Source organism: Pongo abelii, chromosome 3 (assembly GCF_028885655.2).
Source record: "Pongo abelii isolate AG06213 chromosome 3, NHGRI_mPonAbe1-v2.0_pri, whole genome shotgun sequence".
Classification (NCBI taxonomy): domain Eukaryota; kingdom Metazoa; phylum Chordata; class Mammalia; order Primates; family Hominidae; genus Pongo; species Pongo abelii.
This window is the reverse complement of record NC_071988.2, coordinates 208,546,240-208,570,154: the sequence shown is the minus strand read 5'-3', so window position 1 is coordinate 208,570,154 and position 23,915 is coordinate 208,546,240. Positions and strand designations below refer to the sequence as shown.

Sequence of the window (23,915 nt, the reverse complement as noted above, 5' to 3'; positions counted from 1 at the left end):
CACTGTATCCTCAAAGCTCAGCATGATGCTCTCACATAATTGTGCTCAATAAATATTTTCCATGGCCAGGCGCAGTGACTCACACCTGTAATCCCAGCACTTTGAGAGGCCTAGGTGGGCAGATCACTAGGTCAGGAGTTCAAGACCAGCCTGGCCAACATAGTGAAACCCCGTCTCTACTAAAAATACAAAAATTAGCCGGGCATGGTGGCATGTGCCTGTAATCTCAGCTACTTGGGAGACTGAGGCAGGACAATCGCTTGAACCCAGGAATGGAGGTTACAGTGAGCTGAGATCGCGCCACTGCACTCCAGCTTGGGCAACAGAGTGAGACTTTGTCTCAAAAAAAAAGAAAATTTCACACTTGATGAATTGTATAGTTGTTGGCACAGATTGAAAGCTATGTGGTGACAATTCAAATTCTAGGTTATTGGACTAGATCACAACAATAATGAGATAAATATTTGCACTAAACAGAAAATCCCAGTTCTTAGAATACAGGCAGCTGCTTGCTGAAGACTTTACTGTAACTATCCATTTGTGCCCTAATTGTTTTTTCTCTGTAGTATGGATGCAGTCTATGGTGATTTTTGTCAAATAAATATACGGTCTAGTTCTTTGGGAGCCCATAGTCACAGCAGCAGCTTGTCTTAGAGAGGTTTGAGCATGCCTCCCTATCTCCATCAGCCTCCCTTCCCAAGATATTTTAAATAAATATACAATCCATCACAAATCATTTTTCAGGAAAGTGTATCTTCAAGATTGCTCCTAAGGTACCACTTCCAGGTAAATTGCTGCTTGTAATCCTCTTCCACACAGAAATTCTGGTATCTTCACATTCACTCTTAGCTTGTGTCTAGTCAAACTGATTTTTTAAAATATATATTTTAAAATGGAAATGCCAAGAATTCCTGACTATTCTGAAAATCTGCCATTAAATGCAATCAAATTCTTTCTTTACAAAAGAAATGTGTTCACATAGGCAGAGTGTAGATTCCTGCAAAATGGTGAAGACTGTCTTTGTTCTCCTTCCTTCCAGTTTTCATCTTTCATCGAACAAATCTATTTATGGTGGCTTCTTTTAGCAGTTCTTCTACCTGATCCCTGCTGCCACTGCTTGGTTATTTTCTGGTATATCTGCCTATAGAGTAATCTTCAGAAATATTGCCTTGTGGTAATTCTTGGACCCCATAGAAGCGTGATGAAAAACAAAGAGACTGGATGCCGAAACGAACTACAGTGATCACAGAACAGGAGTTTTGGACATAACAACTTGTGACAGTTTGTTTTCTTCTAGCATTTTCCTACAAACACCAAGCCCCTTCAGCGTGTTACTGTGGAGGAAGCACGCTGGCACAGTGAACTCCACACCCTCTCCCAGCAAATCCTGGGTCCTTCAGGGACTCCAGTGGCCCCTGGGAACCCGTTCACACTGCTTGAGTTTTCTCCAGAATCCAGTCCACGTACTCAACCACGTTGGTGTAAACGCCTGGCCGCTCCCTTTGAGCACAGCCTTCGCCCCAGCTCGTGATGCCTACCAGATGCCAGACCTCATTGTGTTTGCAGGACAGAGGGCCTCCCGAATCTCCCTAGAACGAGGGGAGACAAGAAAAGGTGCACAGATCAACTCAGACGCTTCCGATCTTCAGCACATCTTGCTCAGGCTGATTTTGCCTAAAATGTTGTCTTGGCCCCTTAATATACTGCAGAGAACCTGGGTGCTTGCATTCATCCAGTCAGTCTCCTCGCTTTTGATTTCAGTCTAAGTCAAACAAATACACTGTGTTCCCTGCTCATTGGCAGAAGACTGCTTTTTAAAATGCATTAAGCGGCCGGTCGCGGTGGCTCACGCCTGTAATCCCAGCACTTTGGGAGGCCAAGGCGGGGCGGATCATGAGGTCAGGACATCAAGACCATCCTGGCCAACACGGTGAAACCCTGTCTCTACTAAAACTGGAAAAAAAGAAGACATTAGCTGGGTTTGGTAGCTGGAGCCTGTAGTCCCAGCTACTCAGGAGGCTGAGGCAGGACAATGGCGTGAACCCGGGAGGCAGAGCTTGCAGTGAGCCGAGATCGCGCCACTGCACTCCAGCCTGAGTGACAGAGTGAGACTCTGTCTCAGAAAAAAAAGCAATGCATTAAGCATTCCAATTTGCATATATTCCATGGGCTAAGAACACTCCGTTACCTTGCAAGCATCCTTCCCTCCTTCCCTGTAGCCGGCGCAGATCATCCTATGGGTTATTTTATGTCCTCTGTATCTCTTCTGGCACTCCTCATTGGTCACTAAGGGTATCTTGGCTTTCTGGAGAGTATTTTGTATTTTGTCTGAAAAAAATGTTTTTGGTTTGTTTGTAGAATAACCATATACAATACACATAAACATATATGCATATATATATATATTTTTTTTTTTAATTGAGACGGAGTCTCTTTCTGTCGCCCAGGCTGGAGTGCAATAGTGCAATCTCGGCTCACTGCTACCTCCACCTCCCAAGTTCAAGTGATTATCCTGCCTCAGCCTCCCGAGTAGCTGGAATTACAGGCATGCACCACCATGTCCAGCTAATTTTTGTATTTTTAGTAGAGACGGGGTTTCACCATGTTGACCAGGCCGGTCTTGAACTCCTGACCTCAAGTGATCCACCCATCTCGGCCTCCCAAAGCACTGGGATTACAGGCGTGAGCCACCGGTGGTGCCCAGCTGCGTATATTTAAAATAAAAATCACGGCTAGGTGTGGTGGCTCACACCCCTAATTCCAGCACTTTGGAAGGTGGAGGCAGGCGGATCATGAGGTCAGGAGGTTGAAATCATCCTGGCTAACACGGTTAAACCCCATCTCTACTAAAAATACAAAAAATTAGCTTGGGGTGGTGGTGGGCGCCTGTAGTCCCAGCTACTCAGGAGGCTGAGGCAGGAGAATCACTTGAACCCAGGAGGTGGAGGTAATAGCGAGCCGAGATCGCGCCACTGCACTCCAGCCTGGGCGACAGAGCGAGACTCCATCTCAGAACAACAACAACAACAAAACTCATGCCTATACAAAAATCCGGAAGGAAAAAATGTTAGATTTACTTCACAGACCTTTTATAATTACAAGTATGAAGAAGACATTATTCCCACTATTGCTTGTACCATTTTGTTAATGTTAATTAAGTTCAAAAATTACTTATGACTCTAACTGGAATGACTTCCTAGAGAAAGTAATTGGATAGCAGGCTAGAACATTTACTGAAAAGTGCTAGGCTTCACATTAAACTTCATTAAATATAATTAATCTTTAAAGAGATTTAGTCACATTTAAAATTTCCAATCAAAAAGATGAGGCACCAGCCTCACTTGGGTGATTTTTGCCTCTCCATCTTTATTAATCCGCTTCCTGCAACTGATTGGTGTGACTCGAGTTGTGCTTCAGCTACATGACTTGACAGGGCAGAAAAGTTTCCGTTATTCATTTCTAGGATGGAGCACATATAACAACATCATTTTTACCTCTTAATTTTCTGTACCCCCATCCAGTCACCCAGCAATCAGTGTATATTACATTTCTATCTCCTTTTGAAGGCAGGCATATGGGTCGTTGAGAATCTAAATTTAAAAAATCATGATTTAAATATGAGACGCAAAATATATCCTCTTTTCCAGAAGAGACTCTTCTTCCACTGTACATTATCTGTGTTTTCTTTGTTTACTATATTCATTTTTTGCCTTGTTGTCGTGTATTTTCCTCCCTCAGGTTCAGCACGATATCGCACACATGCCAGGATGAGGGGGCGACAGAGAGACAAGCCTCACCCTCACCGCTAACTCCTCATCCAACTCAGTTTTGATCCTGCACAAGTTGCTTAATTGTTCTAACCTTCAATCCTTCATCCCTAAATTATCTTTACTAAATTATCTTTAGACTAAATTATCTTTACTATTCCAAAGTATTATGAAATTATGTCATTCTATGCACCTGAAGAAGCCTCAGGAAAACGATCTCTTCACCCACATTCCCAAAATAAGTTTCAATATCCAAGAAAGCGTATCAGCCTTAACAGAATAAATAACTAGCGTTCCAGGCCTTCTCCCTTTCATGATGATAACACGTGGAGAGATTGGCAGGGTCAGGCCGTAAGTCTAGTAGTGTTAAACATTTTATCCAGTTCACCATTGGAGATAACTTTCCGGATAAAATTCTCCATACCTGTGTAATTCACTGTGGTTTCCAGTTTCAACAAGGCAATATCATACCCACTTTCTGCCATTTTATACTGATCATGGATAATTATTTCTTGAACCCCAAAGAAAGATGTGTCCTCTTTTATTTCAGATTGATTTAAAATGCCACTGTAGACACGCAAAATCTTAGGTGACTCTACCCTAAGGAGCAAACAACAGAGGGAAAGAAATTTCCTTTACTAAAAATAATTCCCAGACATTGTGAATTGTGTGACTGTTTAACTATTACTAATATTTTCTGCCAATGATGGACATTTAGGTGGAAAAAAGTGATTTTATCCTAAGATTTTTCAGGATAAAAAACATATTCACCCTATAAAGAAAATCCATTATACACAAAAAATGAATGAGCACTCCCTCCATGCTCCAACACACACACACGCACGCACACACGCGCACACGTGCACACGTGCACACACGCACACGCACGCACACACGTGCACACACGCACACGCATGCACACGTGCACACACACGCACACGCATGCACACGTGCACACACACGCACACACACGTGCACACATGCACATGCACGCACACGTGCACACACACGTGCACACACATGCACACACACACATACACGAAGACCGCTGGACTTAGTCTCAACCTCGCCAGTAACTAGCTGTGACACTGAGAAACTCAGGCAGCCTTTCTGCTACTCCATTCCCATATGTGACAGGTAGCGGGAACTCTTGGCCTCACATGTGTTCTTGAGTTTAACGTGAGTGTGCTGCAGATTGATTAAAAAAGAAAACCAAAACTAAAAAGCACACGAAACTGTGTCTGGAAACAACTCGGAGGATACTGAAGTAGCAAACAGAAAGTTTGGCCAATGCAACTTCCCTGGAATATATATACCCCCAGCTGGAGCCTTTATGTTTGGCCAATGCTGAAAGTGGCCTAAGTAAGGAATCCAGTTTGAGGATGCATACTGAACTCGTTCTGTATTTTATTTATTTACTTAGAGATAGGGTCTCGCTCTGTTGCTCAGGCTGGAGCACAGTGGCACTGTAGTAACTCACTGCATTCTTGAACTCTTGGGCTCAAGCGATCCTCCTACCTCAGCCTTCTGAGCAGCTGGTGCTACAGGCGCACAAAACATCATACCAGGCTAGTTTTTAAATATTTTTTAGAGACAGGGTCTCATTATGTTGCCCAGGCTGACCTCAGACTCCTGGCATTGAGCAATCCTCCCACCTCAGCCACCCAAAGTGCTGAGATTACAGGCGTGAACCACCACACCTGGCCACTTTCTGTATTTAAACACACACGCACACACACACACACGTATTAGAAATTTGATTCAGACAATGGTAAATCCTCTGTGAGTTTAGTTCCGGGCACAGTGCACAGAGCGAGGCACAGAGGGAGGTATGCTCTTGCAGGGAGTAACATGAAGGCCCTTGAGGATGTGGATGCGGTTAAATGGGAAACGGAATAGTAGGCAGTCAAGTAGCCATGTACCTGCACCTGTTCTGATGTTGGGAGACCATGAGGAGCTCTTCCTTTTTGCCTTTTTTACCATTGAGGGAATTAATTAATTTTGCAAATAAGACAATTTAATTGGTTAAAGTATTTATTTCCTAACATGCTAGTAACATTTTTTATAAATGTGTGAAGATGATGAACTAATAAAAACAGCCGTGGTACTGACCCATAGAAACAGTGAGCGGCTGTTAATATCCACTGGTTTCCAATGATGGAGCCTCCACACAGGTGTCTCTGAGTGGGTGAGGTGGTGTGCAGGGTCACCTGCCACGGCCACTCACCACGAACAGACGCAGTTCCTCCAACGATCCTGGGCTTGATTTTGGTGGTACACCCTGCAACAGAAGCATTGTGATGAGCAGCTTCCTACATCTTCCTTTCCATCAGTAATTATGCTCCTTCAGGAACAAGAAGAAGAAAACCTTCCCTCAAGTCAATAGTTTAGCATGACCCTGAGTTACACAGACTTTATAATCAAGTTGCCAAAGCAAAACATGCACATGAAAAATGGAATTGACTAAGTCATCTTGTAATTACATACCCCTAAGAATGTAGCCCTCCTCGTGTGGTACTACAAGGCTGTCTTACCCTCCTTCAAATGATAACGCGAATGGTTTTTTTAAACCAGTGGTTGTCAAGTACAGTCCCCAGACCAACAGCGTCACCTGGGAACGTGTTAGAAATGCACATTCTTCAGCCCCACCTCAGATCCAGCGAATGAGAAATTCCAGCCTGGAAGCTCAGCCATCTGTGTTTGAACCAGCCCTGCTGGCGTTTGAGAACTACTCTTAGAAAGAAGAGGCGAGCACCTTGCCCACAGGCTGCAGCCATTGTTCAGTTCCTGCCCTGTCCCCGTGACTCTGCTGACCATGATCCCAGTCACTCCTGCTCCATCCATGTCCAAAGTAAGACTGATCTGCTGCGAACTTCCTCTGACCTTTGGCCTTGTTGACAGTTTGGGATTCTCTGGGGTCCTTGGTACTTTTCAGGGACTTTGACTCAGGCTCATCCCTGTGTTTCTTTTCTCTTCGGGCTGCCTAGACAGGACAGTGCCCTCTATTTCTACTTACTGGATGCCTGACACAAGAACCCACTCTCCCGGTTGGAGCCACGGAACACAGATGGATGGGAGTGGGGTGTTCGTAGACAGCAGTATTCTAGACACACACACGTGCACACACACCTGCGCACACACACGTGCACACATGTGCACATACATGCACACACACGTACACACACACGCACACGCGCGCGCACACACCTATGCGACTCAAACTTTTATGTGCCTGTGAGTTGCCTGCGCAGCTTTTAAAATGCAGATTCTGAGCCAGTAACATCTGTGTGGATCCTGAAATTCTTTCTAACAAGCTCCCAGGTGATGTCAATATGCTGTGCCCAGATCACATTTAGAATAACCAGGCTCAGGTGCTCAGAAGGCTCCGTGTCCCGAGCTAAGGGAGGAGTCTAAGTTAACGGAAGAATCACTGATGAGAAGCCGGATCCTAGAAAGTCTATTCACTAGTTTTGTGGTTGTAAAACAACCTTTCTAGGCTTTTTTTTTTCCTTGGTAGGAAAATGAGTGTATAATTCTGGGGCGGATTTCAAATAGGAGGAGAGGATGAGAGAAGGAGTTCGGAAGGAAACAGCAGCTAACAGCAACTGAGGTGAGAACGAGCACGATGTGACTTCAGAAGCCTGAACAGAGGATCTCATTTTAGAGCCGGAAGGGTGAACGTTCATTTTGGAGGGCCCTCTATTCTGGAATTTCTCCAAGATAGGAAGTGTCATAAAGGTAAATTTTAGGAAAATTAATAGGTAAATAGTAACTAAGGTATGTTAGAAATAACTCAAGGTACAGGTGAGAGGCCTTGAGGTTCATCCTATGTTGTTTCTCAGTTTAAACGAAATGCTGAAAATATGTGTTTAGAATCATATTTTGTGTTAAGAAATGTTTACTTTAATGGTGCTGCTATCTATCTTCAGAAAGTTAAGTTACATTGTAGACCAGTGACAGACAAGGCACCATAAATATCTCATGTAGCTATTCCCTTTCACATTGAGGGGGGCGGGGGTTATTTCATCAAATACAGTGCAGTAAAAACCTAGTTATCTAATTCACTCCCTCCAAAGGTGCACTGAAAAGATATGACTTTATTTTCCTTTATCTTACATTTTCTCCTGTAGCTATCAATCTATACCTGGTATATTCTGTAACTCTACAGGCCAGAGTCTATAAATCCAACAGAGAAAACCATAATGAAGAAGGAAGGGGGAAAATGCAACCTGCAATGTATTGAGGTATACGTGCTCGTTCCCATTTTTTAAACCATGTCAACATTACTTAACAGCAACATTTGCCAAATGTCCCTTCTAATGCTTAGAAGTAGAAGAAAGACAACAGAATGGTGCTGAATGCTCCTTCTTGTCTTAGGGAAATTTATTGTGAGGAAAACAGAATGTATGAGATACGACTTAATCGACTTGCTTTTTAAGAAGTCTTGAGCCATCCAAAGATTTTCATCGGAGCGCCTCTAAGCTCTAGGAAGGCATAGTCTGCTAGTTAGGATATCAGTGTTGGAGGCAATATAAGTTAGTCTTTATGTTCTACAAAACATTCTCAGAAATTAAGGATTGATTTGCCTTCTCAGTACAGCAGATAATCTGACACAAAATGTTTTCGTGCTTCTAAAACTATTACAAAGCAGGATTATTACTTTCATTTTATTCATTAAATCTCAGTTGCATCTTATAGTGATTGTAATATTGGACATTTAGCAATAAACAGTCTAAGAACATGCAGCTTTATGTAAATCAATATATAGTAAAGCCATCCTAAGTTCCTATGGTAATTTGGGCAGGAGCGTTTGTGGTGTGCTCTTTCCTGTTGGGGATTTTGTCCCTTAGAACAATTCTGTTTGCCTACAAACCATGTCTTGCGACTATGCTCAGAAATTGGGCACTGGGATGGAAATACTGCTGGTCGGATTTTTATTGTAACTTTTATGTTATTACAGGTCTTGTGTAATCTAAACACTTATTTCCACCCTACCACATTCATTGTTATTAGTAAAGTTTTACCTTAACCTTTGCCGATCCCTAAGTCTCCAGAACCCTGCATGGAATCTGAATAAAGACCCCTAAAAAGGAGGTGCTCCAGTATTTCTTGAATAGATACACAATTTTTGGAAGAAAATTAGTAATTTGACTAACCAAAGTGCTGATCGATATTTCCCTTACAAAGGATAATAGGAAAGATTACTGGCCTTGATAACAGGAATGTTGGCGGAGTCTGGGTCTCATTAGGAAATGTCAGTTGTGGCTGGGTGCAGTGGCTCAAGCCTGTAATCCCAGAACTTTGGGAGGCCAAAGCAGGAGGACTGCTTGAGCCCAGGAGTTCAAGACCAGCCTGGGCAACATGGCAAGACCCCACTCTACAAAACATTAGCTGGGTGTTGTGGTGCACGCCTGTAGCCCCAGCTACTCAGAGAGCTAAGGTGGGAGGATTGTTGGAGTCCAGGAGTTCAAGCCAGAGGCTGCAGTGAACACTGACCACATCACTGCACTCCAGCCTGGGCAACAGAGTGAGACTCTGTCTCAAAAAAAAAAAAAAACAAAGAAAGAAAACAGAAATGCCAGGTGTATAAACGTGTCAAATTTAAACATATATTTAGTTAATACTAGGCAATGTACAGTTTAGTCAAGCCCCAATATTTACCTTTAAAACACGGTCAGTTGAGTGATAGGAGTGAAAATAATAGAAAACTGCAAAATTTGTTATTTCATGAATGTTCTCCCTTCTGTGGCTATAACTGACAGTCTTGGTTGTGATGTATGCAGCATGGACTAATTCCTTCAGCTGCATTTTTTCAAGTGACATTATACTCACCATTATCCATTTTACACAACCTTAATGTGTATCCAGAGATGCCTCCTCTCCCGTGAAGTATTTTAGTTGGAGATCCATTTGAAGAAAGCTTTAAGTAACATTTGCCCCTGGAGTTGAAAACAAAATGGTATAAACATAATGCACCTCACAGGCAGACAGGACAAGGGTGTCTGCATAACCCTTCGTATGGCTTACTTCCCTTCGTTGCAAGATGCTTGAGCTGGGGTATAGGTAAAAAACTGGCAGCGGACGGTATTGGTGCACAGTTTCTGGCAGGCCTCGTGACCTTTCACAGCAACAATATCCAGTTCTTCTCCCAAGAAATCAGTGTCATGGTAAAATGAAGAATGGCAGAACACTAGACAGCAGACCACATGTCAGAGCGAGACCCTCCCTCAGCATGCATCAGCCTCCTCGGGGCTGGTCACGCAGCCAGAATGCAGAACTCTCAGTTTACCTGGGATGCTGTGCCTGCAGCTTTGTAGACTGAAACCAGAAAGAGCTTTGCTCTTTTTAATGCGTGTGCTGGGCAATCCACTCTCAGATGTTTTAAGGAGACAAAGATTTCTAACAGAAACAAAAGGGAAGTAGTAATATATCATATCAAACACATAAAAACATTTTTACAGCACCTAGAGAAAGTAAAGTCAGCTCATGCTGGCACTTAATTGTGAAGATTTTCCTATTTTGAAAGTATAAGCCACGGAGTCACACTCATAAACCACGGAGTCACACTCATAAACCATGGAGTCACACTCCATGACACTTAGGTTGCAGACAAATTTTCTAAGTAAATCACCTGGCTCCGTAAAAATTTTCTGAGCTTGCTCTAGTGTCAGTCTTCCTAGTATCTTCCCTTTTCATTTCCCTCCTTTCAACACTCCCAGCCTATCTTAAAGGTTCAAGAGTCTTCGCGCTACCTAGAAACCTCCTATCCAGGGTTGCCACAGGTTTATAAGGAGATGGGTGAAGTCCATCATTGACTCCACACCCTGGAAGCATCTTCCTGGGAAAGAGTGACTTTTCCTAAGTAGACAAAATCACAGTCCATAGATCTTTCTGCAGTGATGGAAATGTTCTATGTCTGTGCCATCCAATACAGTAACCACCAACCACGTGGCTATTGCACACTTGAAATGTGGCTAATACAGCAGGGAGGTGAATTTTTAGTTTCATTTAATTTTTTTTTTTTTTTTTTTTTTGAGACAGAGTCTTTCTCTTGTCACCCAGGCTGGAGTGCAGTGTTGCGATCTCGGCTCACTGCAACCTCTGCCTCCCGGGTTCAAGTGATTCTCCTGCCTCAGCCTCCTGAGTAGCTGGGATTACAGGCATATGCCACCACACCTGGCTAATTTTTGTATTTTTAGTAGAGACGGGGTTTCGCCATGTTGGCCAGGATGGTCTCGAACTCCTGACCTCGTGATTCACCGCCTCGGCGTCCCAAAGTGCTGGGATTACAGGTGTGAGCTACCGCGCCCAGCCAGTTTTATTTAATTTTAATAAATTTAAATTTTAATTCCCAAGTTTGGGCTTATAGAAGCCAAGTTCCTATCACATTCTGTATTAAAGATCAAATGTGTTATTCCTATTCTAGGAATTGGTCAGTAATGGAATAAGACAAAGAAAAAGAGCAGTGACTAACACAAAATTACAAGTGACAATGGCATCTTTCTTATTTCTGAACTTCCAATGTCCCAAGGCTCAATCTTTGGACCTACTTTCTTCCCTCTCTGCATTTAACCCTTTGATAATTTCACTAGATTTTTTTAAAGTATCAGCCGTATATTGGTGACACCTAAACACAGATCTACACATAAACCTCTCTCCTGAGTTTGACTTCTATTTCCAGTTGCCAATTCAACCCTTTTCCCTAGATGTACCATGGGCATTGCTTCTCCTACACTCTGCTGCTTGCGGAATCTTCCACATCTCTGTCATCGGCATTTCCATCTTTCCAGTTCCTTGGGCCAAAAGTCGTGGTGCTATCACTGACTCCTTCACAATCCACGGTCCAATCCATCAGCAAATCTTATTGGCTCTCTGCTGATAACACATATCGATCTGGTCACTTCTCTCTCATCTCCACTCTGGTCCAATAGGCAAGGTTTTTATCTATTTTGTTCACTAAATGGTATCCCCAGTCTTCAGAACAATGCCTGATATATAATAGGCACCAAACAAATTCTACTAAATTTGTTTAGTAAGTGATAGTAGCAGATAATATTTTCATGTGACAGACCTGGCGCTTCTGAGATTAGAGCCTCACTCAGTGGAAAGTGAGACTCATGTGATAGGCAAGGCACACAGGGCTCCCCTTGGCTGAATTGTCTGGAGGACACCTTTTCATCAACAGGAGGCCAATCAAGCAAGTGCTGAGGGCTCTGAGAGTTCCAATTCAGAGATATATACAAGCCAGGTTTTAAAGCTGACTTAATTTTATGGATATTTGTTTGCTTGTTTAGGTGAATGTTGTCAATGAGGAATAGCAAGCTGGGCACGGTGGCTCAGGCTTGTAATCCCTGCACTGTGGGAAACCAAGGCAGGTGGATTGCTTGAGGCCAGGAGTTCTAGACCAGCCTGGCCAACATGGGGAAACCCTGTCTCTACAAAAAAACAAACATTAGCTGGGGGTAGTGGTGCACAGCTGTGGTCCCAGCAACTTGGGAGGATTAGACGGGTGGATTGCTTGAGCCTAGAAAGTGGAGGCTGCAGTGGGCTGAGATCACACCCAGTGTACCCAAATCTGAGTGACAAAGCAAGACCCTATCTCAAATAAATAAATAAATAAAAGAGGGACAGCAACCTTAGCTAGTGTCCTTTTGATAATCAAAGAAATTTTCCATGCTGTGTCTGATGTCCTATGTTAATTTCCATCAGTAAGGAAACAGGAACTCAATTCTTAAACCTCCCTCCACCACCACCCTAACCCACTTGATGGAGACATTCATTTCCACCTCTCTCTCTCCACTTTGGGTTTGACATTTCACTGACATTTTCAGCTCTTCCTGTTCCCGGTTCAGTTATTTTAAACAAAGCGTTGGACTGAATTGTCTTTTAGTGGTAAAGAAATGGAAATGGAGTCTCTTCATTGCATTTAGAACTAGACAACTCCCCCCTTTGCCAAGGTGGAGACCTCCAGCAATCCCACTACTGGGTACATAGCCAAAGGAAAAGAAAGAAAGAAAAAATCATTATATCACAAAGATACCTACACTCACATGTTTACTGCAGCACTATTCACAATAACAAAGGTATGCATCAACCTAAGAGTCTATCAGCAAATGAATGGATAAAGAAAATGTGGTGTATAGAATATACTATAGAATGTTACTTAGCCATAAAAAAATCATAAAATCATGTCTTTTGCAGCAACATGGATAGAACTGGGGGCTATTATCTCAAGTGAAACAACTCAGAAACAGAAAGTCGAATATTGCATATTCTCACTTATAAGTGGGAGCTAAATAAAGTGTACACAGGCGCAGAGACTGGAATGGAAGCTATTGGAGACTCAGAGAGTTGAGAGGATAGAGGAGGGTGACGCAGGAGAAATTATCTAATGGAAACAATGTATACTATTTGGCTACACTAAAAGCCCAGACTTCACCACTACACAGTATACCCATGTAACACAACTGTACCTGTACCTAAAATTTATTTAGGTAAAATAATATTTATTTGAAAAGTTATTGGCCAGGTGCGGTGGCTCAACCCTGTAATCTCAGCATTTTGGGAGGCCGAGGCAGGTGGATCGCCTGAAGTCAGGAGTTCGAGACCAGCCTGGCCAACATAGTGAAACTCCGTCTATACTGAAAATACAAAAAAAATTAGCCGGGTATGGTGGCCCATGCCTGTAATCCCAGCTACTCAGGAGGCTGAGGCAGGAGAATCGCTTGAACCCGGGAGGCGAAGGTTGCAGTGAGCTGAAATCATGCCACTGCACTCCAGCCTGGGCAGCAGAGCGAGACTCCATCTCAAAAAAAAAAAAAAAAAAAAAGAGTCCTTGGTAATGTTGTTGTGTTTGTGGTAAGTAGGTGGGGAATAGAAAGGGAGAGGGGCTAGAAATTCTTTGCAACTTTTATCCTATACTGACATTTAGAGTAAATTTTTAGTTATTTGGAATTTTTAATGATGGATTTTGATCAGCTATTTTTAAAAGATAACAAATTATCCTTACTTGTTAACTCCTTACCTTTGAGATTCTTTGGGCCATTCCTGGGAAAAGAAGGTAAAAAACAAGCAACCGGGATGATGAGTGCAGATTCGGCGACAGACAAAGGCATCGGGAGCCATGACACTATCGATGTTGCTGTCTGCAAACACTGTATTAGGGAAAATGTCCCTAATACAAGCTGCGCAACAGAGGAACTATGTTAGGAGCTCAATTCACCAGCTATCAGGAAAATTCCAGTCACAGTATGTGTAAATTCCGTATTAAAAAATTTAAGTGTATCCCAAGATCTTTTAATTTTTTTCATTTAGAAGAAAATGACATGATTATTTTAAACTTGAAATTTAAATAGAGGATCTAACTGTATAGGACATGATGAAATCTATCACATGAAGAAGGTAAAGATCTTTGGGTCCGTTTCATCATGAGCATAAGCTAGTATCCTGAGTGAGATCTATTGTAATCATCAGCATATTTAATGGTTGAATTACATCATCAAGAAGTCAATAGTTACCCAGATTAGAAAGTGCACAGGATTTCAATGAAAATCCAGACACCACTTTATCGAGCTTCATTATTCTGGTTGGTGTCCCTGTTTGGGTATGCTTCAGTAGACAAATGTTACTGAATAAAAAGAAAAAGGAAAAGTGTCTTATTCTGCCAACTGCAAAAAGGAAAAAACATGAGATGATAAGAAAGTCCCCTTTGGAGAGAGGACCTGCGAGACCCTGAAGCATCCATCTGGGAGGCTGAATGGCTGGGCATGGTCCCAGCAGTGTTGTTAAGCACCTGTGAATTGTGTAACTTTATTTCTTCTTCAGTACAATGACAGCTTGAGAGAGTGACCCCATGAAGAAGGAGAGTGCACGAAACAATGACTTCTTAAGCCCTTCTCCTTTTTTTTTTTTTTTGAGACGGAGTCTCGCTGTGTCACCCAGGCTGGAGTGCAATGGCATGATCTTGGCTCATTGCAACCTCCGCCTCCCGGGTTCAAGCACTTCTCCTGTCTCAGCCTCCCAAGTAGCTGGGATTACAGGTGCCCACCACCACGCCTGGCTAATTTTTGTATTCTTTTTTAGTACAGATGGGGTTTCACCGTATTGGTCAGGCTGGTGTGGAACTCCTGACCTCAGGTGATCTGCCCACCTAGGCCTACCAAAGTGCTGGGATTACAGGTGTGAGCCACCGCACCCGGATAAGTCCGTCTTACTTTTAATGACTTAACATTATCTTGCTTAGAAACCTCCACTCTCTTGTCTGGCAGTTCACATTCTGTTAAGTCAGACATAAAAGCTGTCGCTGAGCTGAGCTAAAGACAAGCCTTACAAGTCAAATGACTAATTTAGGGGTTTGGTGTGTGTGTGTTTTTAACCACTGTTGTTTTTGAAATAACTCATTGATGCTTTGTTTGCTTTCTGTTCACTCCTCTTTGTGAATGTGGAGAGCAGAATGTTAAAATCCAATGTTAAAACACAAGTATTAGTAATTTGAATGTTTTTCACTTTTCTGTTGATTCCAGATAAATGCAGTTTACTATGAAAATCTAAATAATCTCAAATATTTCTGAATATACAAATTAATAATCTATTTCCCTAGTAAATTTTTAAAGACGAGAACACAGATTTGGTTATTAGAGATCAGATAATTTTTAAATCCTTATGCGATAGATTTATCCTTGAAATATTTCAAAATCCAGTATGGAGCAGGATAAAACTTTTTACATGAGTATTTTGTCTTAGGTAAGGAACTGTTATTTAGAGTGAGAGAGAGAGAGAGAGGAGTAGGTTTTTATTTTTATTCTGTTAGACTGTAACATTTTTTAGACTGGGAAGGGCACTGACAATCATACCAATTGCAGCTGTTTCAAAAGTGCCAATTTAAAAGTGTAGCGCTTTTGAAATTAGCTAAGTGTATATATTTTTCTGACAGTGTTATTAAAAGATAGACTCCTTACCATAAATGAAATGCATCCAAATTAGGCTTTAAGTGTATTTTTCATGAAGAAAACTAGGAGTACTTTTATAGAAAAGACTTTTAGGGGTTCAAAATAAATTCTGGCATAACGTTGATGGCAAAAGCTTTTTAGTAAATCACGACTCTGTTTTTCGTCGGCCACTCGAATGTCCTGTGGCTTACTCACCGATGCTCCAGGCTGGGAAACTGCCCTGTGGCGTACGTGAAAAAGTGGCAGTGGACATCATCCGTGCATCTTTCTTGGCATTCTTGAGCACTCTTGGCAACTGAGCTGTTATAGTTTATGCCCTTCATGTCTAGGTCCACATAAGTGTCTTTGTTGCAAGCTGGAAATAAAAGCAGAAGACATGAGTCCCTTCCAGATTCCAGAGGCAATGACCTAAGCAACTGTCCCTCCTGACTCACCCTTTCAACTTTTTCACCCACCTTTCCTCAGAAGTCTTTTGTTATATTAATCTGGAAAATTCTTATTCTTGAATGGAAGCAGTAAAAGAATGCCAATGTCCTTCTTACATTGTAACAATTTTAGACTTGTAAATTCACATTTTGATTTTCCGACCTAGCCTCTCTTCTCCGTAACTGCACTGATTATTTCACTAATTAACTGATTCAAGTACCTATTCACTATTAAGACAATTGTCACTTCAACATCTATATTTGCTCCTTTCGATTCAGAATAATACGTTTAATAAAGAATTTCGACTGGGCACCATGGAATCCCGGCACTCTGGAAGGCCAAGGCGGGCAGATCACTTGAGGCCAGGAGTTTGAGACCAGCCTGGGCAATACAGTGAGACCCTGTCTCTAGGAAAAATGAACAAATTAGCTGGGAATGGTGGTGCATGCCTCTGGTCCCAGCTACTCCAGAGGTTAAGGCAGGAGGATCACTTGAACCCAGGAGGTTGATGCTGCAGTGAGCTGTGATTGCACCACTGCACTCCAGCCTGGACAACAGAGTGAGACCCTGTCTCAAAAAAAAAAAAAAAAAAAAAAAAAAGACTTTCATTTAAGATTTTAGGCTGGGAAGTAGAAAGAATATAAATACATGATGAGAAGTGAGGTAGTAAGATATGTATTTCTATGAGGTAAAGAAGTTTTTACAGTGTGCTGGAGGGGCAGGCATGCATGTATGCTAGGTTATACTCTACATTGAAAGAACTTCATTAAGGGGGTTTATTTCCACATAGCAGTGTTTTATTTCATAGCCTTAAAACCACATCCGATGTGACGATATGTATACATCACAGCTAGTATTTGTTGATTCTGAGAACATATCTTACCACTTATTTGGTGTGAGCATTGCTTCAAAGAATACCCAGAAATCGCTGCTGTCCTATTCACTCTCGGCAATGTTTCTGTAACACTGTCTTTCAGGACACAAGTAAACCTGTTTTTTTAAAAATACATATTAATGAATAGGAATTTATGTTTTTAAAATAATGGATCTTAAAAGTCAGCACACAGAAAGCCAAAGAGAAGGAAACAAACTACTTTATCTCATGCCAAAACAAATATTTTCTTAGCAAGATTCTGAGTTTGTTTTTTACTTCAACATCCCTACACTTAAGAGACTACATGTAATACTCCTTTCTAATAGGAACAAACAGGAATAGGTGAACTACGGCCTATTGGTAAAATGCAACCAAAAATCTGTGTGTTTCTGTTTAGCCCATTAGCTATACAAAATGATTTTTATATTTTCAAATGGTTACATTTTAAGTGGTGACATAAATACTTATATAACATCCTTGGCTTTACTGTGGGTTTTGCCCACAAAGCCTAACATATTTACTCTGCATTATTAAGAAGACATTTGCCAATCCCTGTTCTAGGTTCTGGAATAGTAAATTTTATAAGTTCCAGGTGCTATATAAATGCCTGTGAATGTAGCAATAATACACAAAGATGTTGAAAATTTAATTCTACAGAAAGGCTTATTATTAAATTTTCAGGCTCAGGATGGGAACACAAATGGTTGGTGGACTGTTTAAAATGTTTTAAACCTGACAAACCACCCAATGCAGTGAGTGACTCTTGGTAAGATTCTGGTTAATTACTATAAATTACATTTCAGGGAAAACTGAAATAATATAAAGGAATTCTTGTTAAATTTCATATGTCTTTTGTGTAGGATAGTGCATGTTGAAGTATTTAGGGGTAAAGTGTCATGTTTTAAAATTATTTCAAACGGTTAAGCATGTATACAAATATAGGTATTATATATTGTATTATATATTGTATATTGCTATACAAATATAGCAAACATTGCAGTTTTGGTGGTGGCAGGGGATCATTGTACTGTACTATTTTTTCAAATTATCTTTTTAAATATTTAATTTTTTCTAATAAAATAGTTGGGAGAAGTTCCAGTTTAAAGCACAACAAAAATTAATAATCGATAGAAAAGCAAAGTGTGAAATGTTTAAGAAGCATAAAAATTGAGACAAACAGAAGAAACATACCATTAATATGAGACTATCAGAGAGGCTGGAAAGTCTACACTTGGAGGCATATTTATTCTTTTCTAAATTGCCTAAACACCATCACTTCTTTCTGTAACAATATTTCAACTGAAAGACAATTTATCTTCCAGTTGTTAATGTTAAATTTTATAAAATGGTAGATGGAAATGTGTTAAGAATAGCAATCTCCCTTTAAAAATCTGTCTCCTCGATGTGGAAACATAGCATTTACCATTGGGTAGGATCCTCAGATGGTGATTCCGCCGTGAAAGTGAAGAGTAAACATCTTGGGTGGTAAGTGCAGACTACCTGGCAGTACTTGGCGCTTGGTGTGAAAACTGTAGTAATATCCCCTCCTTCAAAGCAGGTGTCCTTGAACAACTGAGTCACACATTCTGTGATGTAATACATGGCATGCGTTATTTTGGATTTTACTGGGTATACATCTAATTAGGTAGTAATCTCATAAAGGCAAGGCTAGTAGCTCTACTTACCAGGAAATACATCTGAATTTGGAAATCAAGGCAATGAACACTTTTATGTGAGTTTATTGAATGAACAGCCTCAGGTGGAAACGAAAATCACAAAATGCTACGTTGGCTTCAACGGAATTGTGCTTATGAGTGATTGTCTTGGAGACAAGGAGTGCTTTGAGGGTAATTGAATCATTTCAAGGATCTTTACTGGCAAAAGCTGCTGCTTTTCAGGATCTCATCCAGGTCTGGAATGAACCTTCTGCTTTTTCCTTTCCTAATTGCGTCTTTGTCCAAACCCCGTACTTATGTGAAATAAACACTCCAGAGTGATCACTTTCTGACAGCATCTGCTGGCTCGGGGGTGTGATAACACACATCCTCACCCCATTGAGAATAATTTGGAAACCCCACCATGGAAGCCCCACCTTTTGGTGGAAAGCAATCTTGCTACATTAAAATACTACTTTTAACAAGAATATTAACTGATGAATCAAATAAATGTTCTATATTTAATAATGCGGAGTGGGCACAGTGGCTCATGCTTGTAATCCCAGCAGTTTGGGAGGCTAAGGTAGGCAGATTGCTTGAGCTGAGAAGTTCAAGACCAGCCTGGGCAACATGGCAAGACCCTGTCTCTATAAAAAATACAAAAAAAATACTAGCTGGGCATGGTGGTTTCCACCTGTAATCCCAACTACTCGGGAGGCTGAGGTAGGAGGATCTCCTGAGCCTGGGAGTTTGAGGCTGCAGTGAGCTGTGATTGTACCACTGCAATCCAGCCTGGGCAACAGAGCAAGACCCGGTTTCTCTCTCTCTCCTCTCTCTCGTGTGCACATGCGCACACACGTGTTCTGTGTATGTGTGTGTGCATCATGCACTAATTTTCTTAGACTATATCCCCCTCCTAACTGGATTATTTAATTTTACAAGACAAGTTGATTTTCAATATGCCACTAAGTGCGAGGATGGGAGTGGGGTGAGCATTGAAAAATTACCTGTTGGAGGCTGTGTTCACTACTTGGGTGATGGGTACACCAAAAGTCGGCACTTCACCACTGCATAATATATGTATGTAAGAAATCTGCACTTACACCCCCTAAACATATAAACGTTTTAAAATTTTTGGAAAAAATTTTTGGAAAAAAACTCTGCACATGTTGAGTACAGATACAATTTTTTAAAAAATATTTCACGTCAAGGTTGTTTGAATCCATGGATGTGGAACACATGCTGCTTCTAGTGTCAGTAAAAACTAGTTAATATGTTTTTGCGAACGAGCAAGTGCTTGCTGTTGTATATTGACGTTGTATCCACACTTCTTACTAATTTAATTAATTGCCTCAAATAATTTATGTGATGGTTAATTTAGGATTTTTCTAGGTACACAATCATATCATCTGTGAAAAACGAGAGGTTATGTTCCTCCTAATTGTTTTCCCTTTATTTCCCTTCCTTACTGCATTAACGAGTACCTCCATATAAGAGTAAATGGAAATAATGGGAAGTATTCTTGTCTTATTCTCAATCCCTTGGGAAAGCTTTCAATATTCCGCTATTATGTATTATGTTTCTTGAAGATTTTTGGTTTGGATTTTTATTGGCTTTTGTTTAAAATACCATTTAATAGCTGATGAAAGTTCTCTTCCATTTCCAGTTTACTTAGAGTTGTGATCATTAACAGAATTTTAGCAAGCATTTTTTGGCACATATTAATATTTAAAATTATTTTTATTTTTTATTATGACAGATGACATACCACGTGCCATGTAGCCATTTTGAGTGTACAGTTCTGTGGCACTAAGTGCATTTACACTGCTGTGCAACCGACAGCACCATCCGCCTCCAGAACTTTTCAACTTCCCCAGCTGATGCTCTGTGCCCATTAAACACCAACTCTCACCCCTTCCCCTGACCCCTTGGCCCCTGGCAACCTCTGTTCTAATTTCCATCTTGATGAAATTGACTACCCTAAGTACCTCATATCAGTGGGACCCCACAGTATTTGTTCTTTCGTGACTGGCTTATTTCACTTAGTGTAATGTCTTCAAGGTTCATCCATGTTGTAGCATGTGTCAGAATTTCCTTTCTTTTTAGGGCTGAGTAATATTCCATTGTATGTATGTACCACACTTTGTTTATCCAGTCACCTGTCGATAAACACATGGGCTGCTTCCACCTTTGGGTTAGTGTGAATAATGCTGCTATGAAGATGGGTGTACAAGTGTATCTGTGTGAGTTCCTGCTTTCCCTTCTTTTTTTTTTTTTTTTTGGTATGTAGCCCAAAGTCACACATCTATTGATTTTTGAATGTTAAATCAACTTTCCATTCCTGGAATAAACCCAACTTTGTCACAATATCACAATGTAATCATCCTTTAATTTTTTTTAACATTCTACTGGGTTTAAGTTGGATAATATTTTGTTTAGGGTATTTGTACATATGTTCATAAGATAAAAGACCTGTGAAATTTTTTTTCCTCAGAATTTTCCTATCAGATTTTGGTGTCAAGATTACCCTGACCTTATAAAATGGGTTGGAAAGGGATTATGTTGACCTCTCAAATATGTGTGTCTTCCATTTAATTAATTTCTGCAATTCCTTCTGCCTTCTAGTTTCTTAGCACTTAAGTTGCTATTCTCTATCTTCTTGTCATCTTATATCATTAATTTTTACCTTTTCTGTACTCTAATGTATACATGTAAATCTATATATTTGATTTCAACACTAATTCAGTTACATCTCAAAGTTTTGATACACTGGATTTTCATTATTCTACAATTCCTTTTCTAATTACCGTTGTGATTTCATCTCTGACTCATATGAATCTAAAAAGGTATAAATACTCAATTTTCAAACATTTGGGGATTTTCAATTCCTTTTTTATTATTATTTTAGATCCCATTCACGGTGGTTGAATAACATGATCAGTATAATTTTAACCCCTTAAAATTTGTTGAGACTTGTTTCAGAGGCTTGTGTGTGGTCCATATTTGTAAATGTTCCATATTCATGTATAAAGGACCTATATATGTACACTATCATTCCTTGATATCTGTGGGGGATTGGCTGCAAGACCTCCTGCAGACACCAAAATCCATGAACGCTCAAGTCCCTGATAGAAAATGGCATAGTATTTACATATAACCTACTCACAGCCTCCTGTGTACTTTAAATCATCTCGAGATTACTTATAATACCTAGTACAATGTAAATACTATGCAAATTGTTGTTATACTGTGTTGTTTAGGGAACAATGACAAGAAAAAACTCTGCACATGTTGAGTACAGATACAATTTTTTAAAAAATATCTCACTCCAAGGTTGTTTGAATCCATGGATGTGGAACCCGTGATTCAGGGTCAATTGTTTATGTAGTTATTGGGTCCAGTGTTCAAAATATATCAAATTATTTAGCGCTGACGTATTTATCAATGACATAACAATACAATTTCCAGATAATTATAACAAAGGAATATTACAACCTGAGCAGTAGTTTTGTCACAGAGAAAATTGAAATTATGAGCTGTGTAATTTAATATATTAAGTAGAATTTATTTTTAATATCTTCACCTAGATTTGCCTTTTTTCACATATGCCAGAAAAAAGAATTTACTATGCTTAAAATACTAGCAATAGTTCAGAAATTAAATATAACATGTATACATAAGCTATTTTTCTAAAGGAATGCTTCAGCTTTCATCTTAAATAAAGAATGGTCATGGAACTAAACAATACTTGTACTGATATCTCCTACTTAATATTGGCTAAGTAATTTATAAACAAATTTAGCAGATGTGACATAGGGTGGAGAATTAACAGGGTAGTTAAATTATTGAAATGCATGAACTATGGATGAGTATTTACATAACATTTTTCAGTACAAAATTCCTATTTTATGTGTGTGTGTATGTTCCATTGAACTGACTTTATGAAAAACTGACTAATTAGTGAGGCAAATCAAGATTTCTTCTTTTTAATATTGCTTTTAAATATCATTTAAATGAATGATGTATGTAGGCATGGATGTAGATATGGTATACATATAGACACAGATTCCTACCAGTACAAACAATTTTTTCATCTCAATTCCTACCCTGCTTTGAAAACCTCTGGAGCCTCAAGGAGAAAGTTAACAAAACCATTTTATTTCCTTCCCGGACATAAATCGGGTGAGATTCTCCCACATGTGTGGAGATTGCAGTGTGATTTCCCTCTCCCCGCCCGTAGTTAAGATAACACTCTACTTACCGCCAGAAACTGAAGTAAATAAAATGAAATGTACCATTTGATATAAGAAAATCATCCTACAATGAGAAAAAGGTGCATGTTTTTAGAACATAAAATGTAAATTTATAATTAGTTTACTGACACTAAGATTTACAAGAAATAGGGAGAGAGGGGAGTAGTTAATTCAATAGCGTTCACAGGGTTCTCATTATAATGTTGAATTTTATCTTTCCCAATCCTGGAGCATTCCTTAGTGTGGCTGTGTGTGTAGCGTTCAACTCTTACAGCTCTGCAGAAGCCAGAACCCACAGGGAAGCAGCCCTCTCCCCTCCTCCCTCCTTCCCCGCCAGCCCCGCTGCTCCCTATGATCAGATCCTTCTCAAGGCCACAATCTGACAGCTCTCCCCACCCCAATTTTTCATCTTTGTTTCCTTTCCCAATTTTTTTCCTTCCTTTCTTTCCTTGAGTCCTCTCCCTGTATCTTTCAAAGAGCTATGAATGATTTCCTACTTAGAAAATGTTCTATTTAAAAAAATCTGTGGCTAATACATTAATCGATTGTCTTGGTCACCTATAAATCTATTTATCCCCACTAAGCATTAAATAGACTGCTCTAGGAAAAACGGAGTCATCAGTGAGGCAAATCAAGACTTCTGATTTTTCAGTACTGCATTTGGATGTCTTTTTAACTTGTGAAACACTTGTTACTGAGTAGACACTTACTCTTCTGTTGTTCCACATTTCCTCTCAAATTAGTTATGGATATTAGTGGAACATCTCCACAAAGCTAAATCAGACACATTTTTAAAAATGTTAAATAATAAGTTCTGAAACTGTACCTGAAAAGACCTTGTTTGCTTATTTGCTGCAATTCTTAATAAGGGTGTTTTTCTTCTTCCAAAATGGTCTTCATCCTCCTCTGAATGAGCTTGTGTAGGAAATGGTCACTTAACTTTAATATTTACTTGTACTAGTTCTCAATGTTATGTAACATTGTCTCTCAGT

General features: G+C 40.2%; 1 protein-coding gene across 1 annotated transcript; it reads right to left on the bottom strand.

The window, feature by feature from the left end:
- Window positions 1–978: 978 nt before the first annotated feature.
- F11 (coagulation factor XI) lies at window positions 979–22,986 on the bottom strand. The gene is made up of 14 exons (XM_002815353.5): window positions 22,932–22,986; window positions 18,439–18,601; window positions 17,025–17,131; window positions 15,911–16,070; window positions 14,285–14,394; window positions 13,792–13,951; window positions 10,057–10,166; window positions 9,795–9,957; window positions 9,600–9,706; window positions 5,880–6,048; window positions 4,192–4,367; window positions 3,495–3,590; window positions 2,189–2,328; window positions 979–1,589 (listed from the first exon to the last, which is right to left on the bottom strand). Exons 1-14 carry the CDS (start codon window positions 22,984–22,986, stop codon window positions 1,428–1,430), a joined length of 1,878 nt encoding a protein of 625 aa, XP_002815399.1. The 3' UTR covers window positions 979–1,427.
- Between the last annotated feature and the right edge of the window lie 929 nt (window positions 22,987–23,915).